At 35.1% G+C, this 12,572-nt stretch overlaps 1 protein-coding gene across 5 annotated transcripts; it reads right to left on the bottom strand.

The window, feature by feature from the left end:
• Positions 1-3,371: 3,371 nt before the first annotated feature.
• On the bottom strand, positions 3,372-11,961 carry LOC138321691 (uncharacterized). 5 transcript variants are annotated; one of them, XM_069265581.1, is made up of 6 exons: positions 11,914-11,951; positions 10,792-10,888; positions 9,749-10,104; positions 9,197-9,327; positions 7,752-7,979; positions 3,372-7,368 (listed from the first exon to the last, which is right to left on the bottom strand). In XM_069265581.1, exons 3-6 carry the CDS (start codon positions 9,979-9,981, stop codon positions 7,253-7,255), a joined length of 708 nt encoding a protein of 235 aa, XP_069121682.1. In that variant the 5' UTR covers positions 9,982-10,104; positions 10,792-10,888; positions 11,914-11,951; the 3' UTR covers positions 3,372-7,252. The 5 variants fall into 5 exon arrangements, with proteins under 5 accessions (XP_069121682.1, XP_069121678.1, XP_069121679.1 ...); XM_069265577.1 differs by having other exon boundaries at positions 11,902-11,946; XM_069265578.1 differs by lacking the exon at positions 10,792-10,888 and having other exon boundaries at positions 11,902-11,961.
• Between the last annotated feature and the right edge of the window lie 611 nt (positions 11,962-12,572).

The following is a 12,572-nucleotide window of genomic DNA, read 5'->3' as shown; positions in this document are numbered from 1 at the left end:
CGGAAACATTCATTTGAAATAAGAGTGATCAACGACTGCATGAACTCCCTACCTTCGGAAATTGTAAATGCCGAGTCGGTGAACAGATTCAAGACCCTCATAAACAAGTATTGGAAGAAATGTGACATTAAGTTTTACCCTAGCCGTTATTGAAGACATTACTATAAGCAAGCTAAAACAAGGGACATATAGTGTATATATTGTATATAAGGTATAGAACTGGATGTGATCAATATTTCATTAGTTCAAGTTTTTGAGTTTTGCGCAAATATAATTATGATTATTATGTATGTACAGACTATAGATTTAGGTGGTCAAGAAGCTTTGCTTAAAATAGACCGAAATCTGGTATATATCTGGTATATAAAATGTAACGCTTTCAAAAGCCTCTTCTTCAGACAACATTACGACCTTTATACTAGAACAAAAGAAGGACGAGCGACAATATTAGCATGTAACAATCTACCCAAGGTTCAACTCGATCTGAGTCTGAGAAGATCTTCAAGCATATACATGAAAGAGCCTCAAATCGAGTGTCCGTAATAACATGACAATTCGAGGTCAACAGGTAAACAGCCGATTGACCGAGACGGTCACGATTTCCATGCCTTGTTTCTATAATGTTTTGTACCTGAGTACCAATTTGTACGTGTATCGAGTCATTCTTTAGTAAGATATTGCGCCATTTTAGCAAACATCATAATCACGATGTTTATGCTCAGGTTAACTTCTGGGTAGGGAATTCAAACGCGATAGAACGTCTTTATATTAAGATGAAGCCAGGTCTTGGGCGCTCACTTGATACCACCGACGTAGAAATGTACAAGAAAATTCGGGATCTGGCGTACTCTAGTAGGCGAATTTAGGTGGCAGAAATTAAATAACACAGGTACGTATTTTTGTATTGGTTCGTGGTTGTTTTCTAGACGATCATGTAAATTAAGTAACAATAACCGAAGTTGCACTTTAATAAAAAAAAATACTTACGTAATACAACACAGAATGACCTAAAAGTAATTTTAAAAGTACTAAAGGGGTGAAAAAGACACTTATGTAGTTCTGGTATTTTATCCTGAAATGACCACCCATCTTACATATGATAGTGTCTCAACAATCTTACATTATCTATTTAGGTATGTACAAGCTAACAGTATGCTGGGTCCCAAATCCCTTAGGGATGAACAAATGGTAACCAAAGCATCATTTTGCAGAACCTTGTTTAACCTTGTTATATCAAAAGATTATTCTCTTTTGAATGTGGTGACTGTAGATGAGTCTCGATATCGTTAGTATGAGCCGGAACATAGAGCTCGGAGTCATCAATAGGTATGGTCTAAGATGTTCAAGGCGCAATCATTTACTAGCGAGGTGATAGTCATTTAAGCATTGAACGTCTTTCAGTTGGCATTCATAGACAATATGAATGCCAACTGGACAGAGGCAAATTCCATGAAGCTATGAATGCCAACTGAAAGACATTCAATGCTTATATTTACATTTGGTTACAATTTTATGATGAAATCCCAAGGAATTTTGTATCTATAATGAAATAATCATTCGTTATCATCATGGATGGAACAGCCATTTGAACAGCCGTCATCCGTGATCGATGCCACGACAATTGTGACGTCACAATAATAATGACGTCATAATAAGCGCTTGTTCAAGTTCATTGTCTATATGACTGCCAACTGCACTTGGTAAGGTTACATAGTTGGACAGCAGTGAAAATGTAAATATAGTATTTTGGGAGGCAAAAAAAGGCGTTATTATATATGTTGTACGTTTTACCCTGATCACATCTCACAAGAAAGCAGTTACACCGAGAAGGAATAGGTGGGTCTCAACCAAAATTACGTTGAGCTGCTTATCAACATAGAAGAATGCAAATATCAAGAATCTTCAAAAAGAATGCAATACCTCTCGGTAGATGAAAACTACATGTAATTAACGTATGAAAAACTAGGACATGTGCAAAACATGCAAATAAACCCTGCATTCCACAGTAGTTTATTTCGATACATAACCTATGTGTATTTCGCGGTTGCCTTTCTAACTAGAGATCGATGAGGTTTTAATCAGATTTTAATATTTCCAGCATCTTCCTCCTTTAACTAATTGTCCATACCCATCACAACAATTATAATTCAAAATTATTGCAGCAATCAAAATCGTTTGTTACGGATAACAGTAGCACAACAATTTCGGCTCAGTGGGCCCTTGAAATTCTCAAAGTCCAGCTTTTGGCTCATTTAAATGATTTTCCACAGTCCACACTCATAACAACAACTATGTTCCAAAACGGTTTCAGAAATCAATGTCATTTGTGACAAATAACAGCTTTTCAACTCTTGCACCAAAACTAAGACCTGGGGCCGACGCAAGCCTCCCTCTCTTCGAGAAAAAATGAAAGTTTGCCAACATTCAAATACATAACAAAAGCACGGCCTAAATACACAATTTTATGGGGTAAAGTTGAATAGTTTTGGCGTTATAGATCAATATCCCCTGCGTTTCGCGGGAATAATTACATGCAGGTAGATTGAGACTGTGGTGTGTTCGTGTTGTTACTCTGTGCAATCGTGGAAAGTCTTGGCCTTTTTTATCTCACTGAAACATGCTGTCGGAGACACAGAACATTCAACTCCCCACCCGATCACATTACAATGACAACGGGCAAACCAATCGTCCCACCCCCTTTATGCTGAACGGACCTGAAACTACCATTTTTATAGACTATGGGATGTCTCTGCCAGGACACAGAACCTTCCTCACAGGGGCAAACGTTAAAGTGAGGCGGTGTGAAGGGAGATGTTAGGAAGAGGAGAAAAGATCAATTTAGTCGCTTTTTATGAAACTGGCATTTACAATATCAAGATACAGAGAGATATATTGTCATAACAATAAGCGAAAAAAATATTATTTGACCTTAACCTTTGATACTATGACGAATCCAAACTGACATTTGTTAGCATTTATTTGTTAATTTTGACCTGCACTGAGAAAGTCAGATCATTTGACTTGATAGGTGATGGAATGATAAACATATGACTTATGTGTAGTTATTTTTGTGTTTTGGCCTGCAGTTGTGATGTGACATGAAACCATTCAGCAATACATTTGATGAGGCTCTCACGTACATTTATTTCCACTACATTCTTTTTATGTACAATGCCAGTCTAGTAGATCTCATATCAAATCTTTATCGAGAGTTGCCTTTCTTTACGCCCCCAATAACTACGTTCAGCTCGACATAAATTAAAGGCCAAAGGTCACTGTATTATGCAAATCCAATGGAAAAGATTCATCAAGGGGAAATATTGAAAGGGAGACAATCCGCTCCAACAACACAAACGAGATGAAATCGGAAACAAAATGACTACAAAGCTCTTTATTTATAACATGAATATAGACATAAAATTACAAAATCAAAATGTGCTACCAATTGTATCTCTTTTGGAAATTTTTGTCCGATACAAAATTTTAAAGGTCTGGCAGTATATTTTCGTTTTCCTTTGTATTTACTTATAACAAAGTAAACAGAACGATATGATTAACTCATTCATTCCTAACATTTCATAATGGACTAGTCTAGTCATTGATGTAGAAGAGTCTAAATTTATCTTCAGGGGTGACTGAAACAAACTCGCTCTACCCTTCATCTTTATATATAACAATGTACTACCATTGAAACCCCTTCATAACATAACTTTCTGTACACAATAAAACAGTGACTTTGTATAGTTAAGGTGACATATGACAATATGAATGCTTACATAGAAAACCATCACAGTATAAAATCAGTACAACTTTTTACCCATAGTCATGGAGATACAAATGGTGTAGAAATATAAACTATAAACATCTCTCATTCATGATAACAACAAACAAGAATTACAGTTTGGTCTGATCAACATTTGCCTTTCACAGTCAATGTATAGAATGTACATTGCAGTCAAACCTGTCTATAAGGAACACTGAAGGGGAGACAGAAAAATGGTCAGTATAGACAGGTTGTGTCTGTAGATATTGGTGCTGTATTAGACAACAGAGGACAACTGTAGAGTTTTATATAACACATAGACTTTAATTTGAAATCAATATATAAATGTTATCAAATTAAAGTAGAAGGAAATCAAGGATTTGATACTGACAAGGTTGGCTCTCCTACTTCTAGCATAACTGTGCTTAAAGTGAACATATGTTTGAAAAACATTATTGTGCCAAAATACGCCTTATTTCTTTTACAATCAAAGAAATAAATAGCATTTGAACAGAAAGGTTTAAATGAGAATCTGAAGGAGGAGATCCATACAAAGTAGAACAGCACCGTAAAAACAACCGTCAGTGTAAAAACAGGTATTGAAAACCAAACAGGGCAATAACTCCTCATATTAACTTATTGGAACACAATTCATAATAATACAACCTATAATAAAAGAGCACCCCCCCCCAAAAAAAAAAAAAATACAAAACAAAAATAAAAAAAAAAAAAACTGGGCTTGTGTATGTATGGTACCCTGAACAAAACAAGATTATAATTGGTGCCCGGGAGATAAACTGCCTTCACATAATGGGTTCAATTTTCCATGCAAAGATGTGAAAAGGTCAGGGGTCACCAACTCAATCACATAAATTTAATCTGGGCACTCTTGTTTCCTTCCATTCTAAAACCCCTGACACTCTGTCAAGGGCGAGTAAGGTCATCAAAAATAACTTGTACAATGTACAATAAAGAAACTTAATATTTAACAAAGACTGTCCATTTAAATCAGGTTATTAGGTGTTCTTTAGGAAAATTTAAAAACAATTTAATAATAAACTGTGGTTGGACAGAGATGAAATTTGGTCTGAAGAGCTATTACACACATTACAGAATCATCAATGTTTCACACTACATACTGTTGGTTGGCTGAATTTCTCCTGGTGGGATACATTTTCACTTCCATCTTCGCCATCAGACTATATATCAAGCATTATACAACTCATGATAGTACAAATATTTACATCACCAAATTTGTTGATTCCAGCAATACACATATACATGTAATGCTAAAGTCTAATAATGCTGGAATGTTCTAACTGCATTCATATTGCATTAAATAACATGAAATGTTTGTTGATACAGTCTTTCATTGTTTTGAGCCTTTAAAGGCCCACTACCTTTCCAAAACGGCTTTTAATTTTTAAAATGGAAATGTAAAATGAGATAGATAATTTTGTAGGGTAGCAAAAGTTATTAACTTACCGTTAATACTACACTCATCATCTTCTGAAAAATCAATTTAAAAAAATAAAATGTTAATTTTCATAACACAGGTCTTATGTTTCTCGCCATTGTCCTAAATATTGCGCGGTAGTTGACTTTTACTGCACAAGACGGCAAAATTGTAAAATGAATCTCAACAGTTATCATATATTACGCAGGGAATCTTGCGTTAGTTTCGTTTTGTTACCTCATATTAGGCCTCCGATATGTATTTCCTTATGTTATCAATGTCTTTAACAAATCTTAAATTTTACTCAGGAAAGGTAGTGGGTCTTTAAAGTAATTCATGGAAAAAATATTCATGAATAGCAATACTGCAACAAACCAAATTTCTGGTTCCATAGCAAAAATGAGATCTTACTCAAACGACCTTATCTTCTTACTCAAACAATCTTATCTTCTTACTCAAACATTCTTATCTTTTTACTTTAACGATCTTATCTTCTTACTCAAACAGTCTTATCTTCTTACTCAAACAGTCTTATCTTCTTACTCAAACAATCTTATCTTCTTACTCAAACAATCTCATCTTTTGACTAAAACGATCTTATCCTCTTTCTCAAACGATCTTATCCTCTTTCTCAAACAGTCTTATCTTCTTACTCAAATAACCTTATCTTCTTACTCAAACAGTCTTATCTTCTTACTCAAATAACCTTATCTTCTTACTCAAACAATCTTATCCTCTTATTCAAACAATCTTATCTTCTTACTCAAACAATCTTATCTTCTTACTCAAACAATCTTTTCTTCTTACTCAAACAATCTTATCTCTTACTCAAACAATCTTATCCTCTTATTCAAACAACCTTATCTTCTTATTCAAACAACCTTATCTTCTTACTCAAACAGTCTTTTCTTCTTAGTCAAACAACCTTATCTTCTTACTCAAACAGTCTTTTCTTCTTAGTCAAACAATCTTATCCTCTTACTCAAACAATCTTATCTTCTTACTCAAACGATCTTATCTTCTTATTCAAACAACCTTTTCTTCTTACTCAAACAATCTTATCTTCTTACTCAAACATTCTTATCTTTTTACTCAAACGATCTTATCTTCTTACTCAAACAGTCTTATCTTCTTACTCAAACAGTCTTATCTTCTTACTCAAACAATCTTATCCTCTTATTCAAACAACCTTATCTTCTTACTCAAACAGTCTTTTCTTTTTAGTCAAACAAACTCTTATCCTCTTACTCAAACAATCTTATCTTCTTACTCAAACGATCTTATCTTCTTACTCAAACCATCTTATCTTCTTACTCAAACAATCTTATCTTCTTACTCAAACAATCTTATCTTCTGACTCAAACAATCTTATCTTTTGACTCCAAACGATCTTATCCTCTTTCTCAAACGATCTTATCCTCTTTCTCAAACAGTCTTATCTACTTACTCAAATAACCTTATCTTCTTACTCAAACAATCTTATCTTCTTACTCAAACAACCTTATCTTCTTATTCAAACAACCTTATCTTCTTACTCAAACAATCTTATCCTCTTACTCAAACAATCTTATCCTCTTATTCAAACAACCTTATCTTCTTACTCAAACAGTCTTTTCTTCTTAGTCAAACAATCTTATCTTCTTACTCAAACAATCTTTTCTTCTTACTCAAACATTCTTATCTTCTTACTCAAACGATCTTATCTTCTTACTCAAACAGTCTTATCTTCTTACTCAAACAGTCTTATCTTCTTACTCAAACAATCTTATCTTCCTACTCAAACAACCTTATCTTCTTACTCAAACAGTCTTATCTTCTTACTCCAACAATCTTATTTTACTATCTTGAGCCCATATTGAAGTTAACGTTGCTTACCACCAATATATGGAGTATCTAATATGACCATTTATTCATTGGTGCTGTCTTCAGTTATGTTATCAAAATAGCTATTGCATCAACAAGACATTACCGTACAATCATGACAACAACCAACAGTGGTTCCCTGAATGATAATACAGTGGCAATATATGACATTAACTTGGGTCCATCAGTTGAAGAGACTGGTATGCCTTGTTTATCCTTGCTGTCAGATGGTTTCTGTCTTCTAGAAGGTGGTCCAGGCTGAGGTCACCAGACTCCATTAACATCCCTGTCAACAAGAAAAGATTTTAAATTAAGTTAAAAATTAATTTGTCTTTCATTTAACTCAGAAATGAGAGACGTATGTTAGTCTATTGATTTCTCTAACTGTTGTTACAATTGATACTTGATGGGTGATATTTTTACATTGTGATGTTTCTAGTAAACCTAGCTTGAATAATCCAAAATTAATCAACTTAAAATTGTAGAGACTAGCTGATCTGAAATTAAACCTGCAATAATTAAAAAACAAACTTGATTTTCAAAAGCTGTGTCAGTACCAGCTATGGTATATACCCAATATGTACTAGAATTGACCCTTATTTACTTAGAAGCACAGCTGTAACTTCAGAAACTGTTTCTGGATGATTGTATGGTTCACCCTGAACAAACCTGTAATTTTAGAAGCTGTATCTGGATCAGGGTATACATTCTCCACCGCCTCAAACAACTGATCTCCAATTGAGTGTTCGGTGTCGTCATCACTCTCAGATCCCTCATCAACTGCCTCAGACTCTGTAGCCGACAGAGACATCAGCGCTTGTTCTACTGCCTGCTTCAGGACCTTGGGATCTTGTAACATTAACTCCACTTCCACAGATTCAGCTTCCAGTAGCATTCCTTAACAAGAAGAGAAAGAACCAAAAGTTATATAGGGCCTGTAATAATAATAATAGTCTCCTTTTTATAGTGCTATCTCATTGAAGCATACTGCAAAAACACCAAACAGGACACCCACCCAGTCACATTAAACTGACATTCGACAAACAAGTCATCCCACTCCCTTTCGAAGCCAAGAAACAGAGCCCAGGGCCTATCCTACTTCATTTTCACTGGCATAGGCTTCTGATTACGTTACATTCCACGAAGGAGAAGCCTTGGCTAGCGAAGATGATCCTACTTACAAGGGCATGCTCTCAACTCAAGGTCAAAATTGAGAGACGATGGGAAGAACAAGGTGAAACACTACTCCAGTGGCCTTCATATAAACCACTTACTAGCTAGGTCTCCCACCACAGGGACCTGTGTCTCCCACCACAGGGATCTGTGTCTCCCACCACAGGGACCTGTGTCTCCCACCACAGGGACCTGTGTCTCCCACCACAGGGACCTGTGTCTCCCACCACAGGGACCTGTGTCTCCCACCACAGGGACCTGTGTCTCCCACCACAGGGACCTGTGTCTCCCACCACAGGGACCTGTGTCTCCCACCACAGGGACCTGTGTCTCCCACCACAGGGACCTGTGTCTCCCACCACAGGGACCTGTGTCTCCCACCACAGGGACATTTGTCTCCCACCACAGGGACCTGTGTCTCCCACCACAAGGACCTGTGTCTCCCACCACAGGGACCTGTGTCCCCCACCACAGGACCTGTGTCCCCCCAACCACCACAGGGACCTGTGTCTCCCACCACAAGGACCTGTGTCTCCCACCACAAGGACCTGTGTCCTCCACCACAAGGACCTCCCCACCACAGTGTCCCCCACCACAGGGACCTGTGTCTCCCACCACAAGGACCTGTGTCTCCCACCACAAGGACCTGTGTCTCCCACCACAAGGACCTGTGTCTCCCAACACAGAGAACTATTTGTCTCCCACTTATATAAAAGTTAATTCTTTTCTAAAGTTTTTACTTAACCAGCTTAATACAGATACATAAATCTTTTAAGGGCATTCCTTATCATTTCAAGCAGCTTCAAGGTGTTAAAATTGAGACTTATAAATGGGAAACACATATTTCCTGCCCAACAATGGAAAGTATAGTCTTTACATAAATACTACACTGAATTGATACACACAGGTTAACCAAAAAAGCTCTGAATTCAAAGTCTTACCTGTAATTTGACACGCTAAGGCTGGCTCAAGCTGTCTGACTTTTTCGAACAACTTATCGGATACAGACAAAGGAAGTATCTCAGAAGCAGGAAGTGCCTTCACTAACTCATTTTCCTCTATATAAGTTCCACTGCAACAGAAGAAAGCACTCACACTTTAAAGACTTCTATCTATATCCCTGATAGTCACTGTGTACCATCCAATTTTCCTGGTAGCGTGTAAGAAATTAATTTTAAGAAATACATGTGTTTTGGGACAACAGATTAAAATGGATTGATAATATCACCTTTCAAAACTCTTTTCTGTATTGTGTCTAGATATAACTGAACTTTATTTTGGTGATTCCATGAATTAGACAAAATTTTATTGCCTACAAGATTATATATATACAAATACATATACATGTATATATAAATGCAAGCAAAATATTTTGTTTACAACAACTAACTTAGCCAATATATTTAATTAATTTACTATAAAGTACTTTCCCATCACACAATCTAGTATATTCCAGGGTATACCAGCAAACATGTCGGCCTCAACTAAATTACCATTCCTTCAGAGTTTTCTCTGCTAGACTGATCCTAGTTCCCAAGAAGTCTGGATCCTCCAGCAGGCGAAATGCGTCTTCCTTTCCGCATTCCAGTAGGATTCCCGTAATTTTCTGAGCATGACATTCATTCCTACAACTCTCCAGAACTTTGATATAAAGGTGTTCTCCTAGAACTTCCCTGAAATCCAGTAACTTTGGATGTTTCCCATTATCTTTGATCTTCTGTGACATGGTGATCGCCACATTGATAGCTCTGCTAATTTTGCATCATATTTTTGACTGCGGGTGCTTGAATTTTGCTCAGATTTACAATGTTTTTCAACCACCCATGTTGTCTTGAGTCACCCACATTACCTATAATAGAAAAAGAGGAATTTCACAATAATATAAAATTAATTTCATAACTCATATCAGTGTTACCATTCCTGTACTCTGGATTTTATGCACTTGGTCTGCAGTGTGTGTAAAACATTAAACTTTAACACATTTCTGGAAAGCTTAAAATAACATTGTTGAAAACTTACATAGGATCTGAATATTTTGGACTTTGGTTAAAATTAACTTACAGTTATCTTTACTAATTCAAACAAGTTGAAAATATAATTAAAATAAAATGTACGACAATATAAAATGATATTCCATTTAAAACGTTAAATTAGCTTAAAATATCAGCAATAGGGTCATGTAATTCATATTAAAGTCCCACAACCTTTCCGAAACAGCTTTTAATTCTAAAATGGGAATGTAAAACAAGATTGATAATTTTATGGAGTCGCAAAAGTTAAACAACTTACCGTATTCGCCCCAACAAGCACCCAGGGCATTTAAAAAATTGAATAGGTGCTAATAAGACAATAATTATTGCAAATCTAGACAGTTTTGTGTAGTTTTGGTCTTTATTTATGCGTGGGCAATTGAATCGAGGCCTAAAAAAGTGTGGGAGGGGCATTTATAGGGACACGGGCGCTAATTGGGTTGAATACGGTACCAGTAATACGTGTACTACACTAATATCATTATCTTCTGAACAGTTTAATTTACCTGTAAAATGATAGCCTAATGTTCATAACGTCGGTCGGCTTATATACTTGTATGTTTCCTGCCGTCGTCCTTAATACCTTGTGGCAGTTGATTATCACTGTGCCAGAAGGCAAAACAGCAAGATGAAACTCAACTTTTATCATATATTACATAGGATATCTTGTATAGGCTTCATGTTGTAATTTCATCTGGGGCCATCGATCGATATATATTAACTTGTGTTATCTATAATTTTTAGAAACCTTTAAATTTTGCTCAGGAAAGATAGTGGGCCTTTAAAATTCCTTGGTATGTATATAGCACTAGAGTTAAATCGTTAATAAATTAATAAAAAATGATTTATATAAGCAGTCCATTTATTCGCAAATTTTATGCATTTAAAAATATTTCAAAGCAGAATTCTATGCAATTTCCACAATGATTTTTCCAGATTTGTATAAAAACTGAAGGTAAATTTATGTTTTACACTGACATAACACAATGTTTTTTTTATTACATCTTTAGGAGAAGGGAAATTGTATGTATTAATCATGGAAATGGATCCTTTAGTTAGGTACAAAATTACAAATATTATATGAATATTAAATTAGCACTATATAATGATTCAAATAAATTATACCTATATACAAAATTATTGTAATAAACAAACCATGTGGTAAAAATCTATTAAGCCATATTATCAAATTTCTTATATTGATATCTTAAAAGGAAAATTAGAATCAGGTACTGTAGGCCTATATCATTATGTCTATTTTTATCATATTTTATTAGCAGATAAATATCTCCTTGGCCTTTACTTTCTTATTTTACAAACATGTTATGTATGATTTTTTTCAACTTGTTATCTTGATTGATAGATGTATTAATTAAATTTATTTTGAAATCTGTATTATTCTAAAATACCAGTTGTACTTGTATGAAGTACTGTAATACAATAATTATCTCCCTTTGGTCAAAACTGTGGATAACACGATTGTACCGGCTGAATATTTCATTGATTTTTAAAATGTCTTACTTATCAAATTATCAAATAATTGTTTTTAAATATGGCAAGTCTAATATAAAATAACACAAAATGATAATTCGATGTCAATAAGAAAAGATGTTTACCAAAATATTTACCATCCGTACTATCTAGTCCGATTTCCGTATTAGACATTTAAATGCAGTTTCCGGCGATAATTAACATTCCTCCGCTACTTTAAAAGAGTGCCTGATTATAATCAATCATAACGTATTTTCTATAGATAACATATTAGTGCCTGAATAGTTGTTGTTTCTTTCACAATTCTTTGAAGGAAAAATATAAACTTTTCTTAAAAAACACTTCTATCTTATAAGCCACCTTCTTCTCGGGAACTACTTTCCTACTCTCTTTCTCGCTGTAACTTCCTGAGGTGACCATGCTTTCTTTTCCTCTACTTTCCAAAAGCATTTTCATGAAAATCTCTTAACCTAATTAATTCAAATTAAAACCTTAGATAAATCAAGACGTTCTCTGCGACAACATGTCTTAAAATAGTTTGTCACTGTTGGTTTCAACCTGTTCAATATCGATGAATAGACTACCTTATATTAGTTGCCTTACACATGTTTCCAAACATGTGGCGAAATGTCTGCCTATCGATAATTTGGATCAAACCATTAACCTTAAATAAATGATAGCATATTGATGTTATTTGAATTGTTATTGTGCAAATATGAAGCGGTGTGGACTTGAGTAACTGTTCTATAGAGTAACTAATGACGGGTGTATGTCCAACAAGCAGTCCATGAAAAAA

This window comes from Argopecten irradians, chromosome 4, assembly GCF_041381155.1.
Source record: "Argopecten irradians isolate NY chromosome 4, Ai_NY, whole genome shotgun sequence".
Classification (NCBI taxonomy): domain Eukaryota; kingdom Metazoa; phylum Mollusca; class Bivalvia; order Pectinida; family Pectinidae; genus Argopecten; species Argopecten irradians.
Note: the sequence above shows the minus strand (reverse complement) of the source record. Positions and strands in the feature narration are given on the sequence as shown.

Bases quoted from the DNA above. Each gene is read 5' to 3' on its own strand.
- LOC138321691 (XM_069265578.1), bottom strand. From the start codon at position 9,981: ATGTCACAGAAGATCAAAGATAATGGGAAACATCCAAAGTTACTGGAT. The intron at 9,328-9,748 runs GTAATTTAGTTG...CTTCTGTTGCAG, and splicing joins GAGAAAACTCTGAAGGAATG to TGGAACTTATATAGAGGAAA. The intron at 7,980-9,196 runs GTAAGACTTTGA...CTTCTTGTTAAG, and splicing joins CTTAGCGTGTCAAATTACAG to GAATGCTACTGGAAGCTGAA.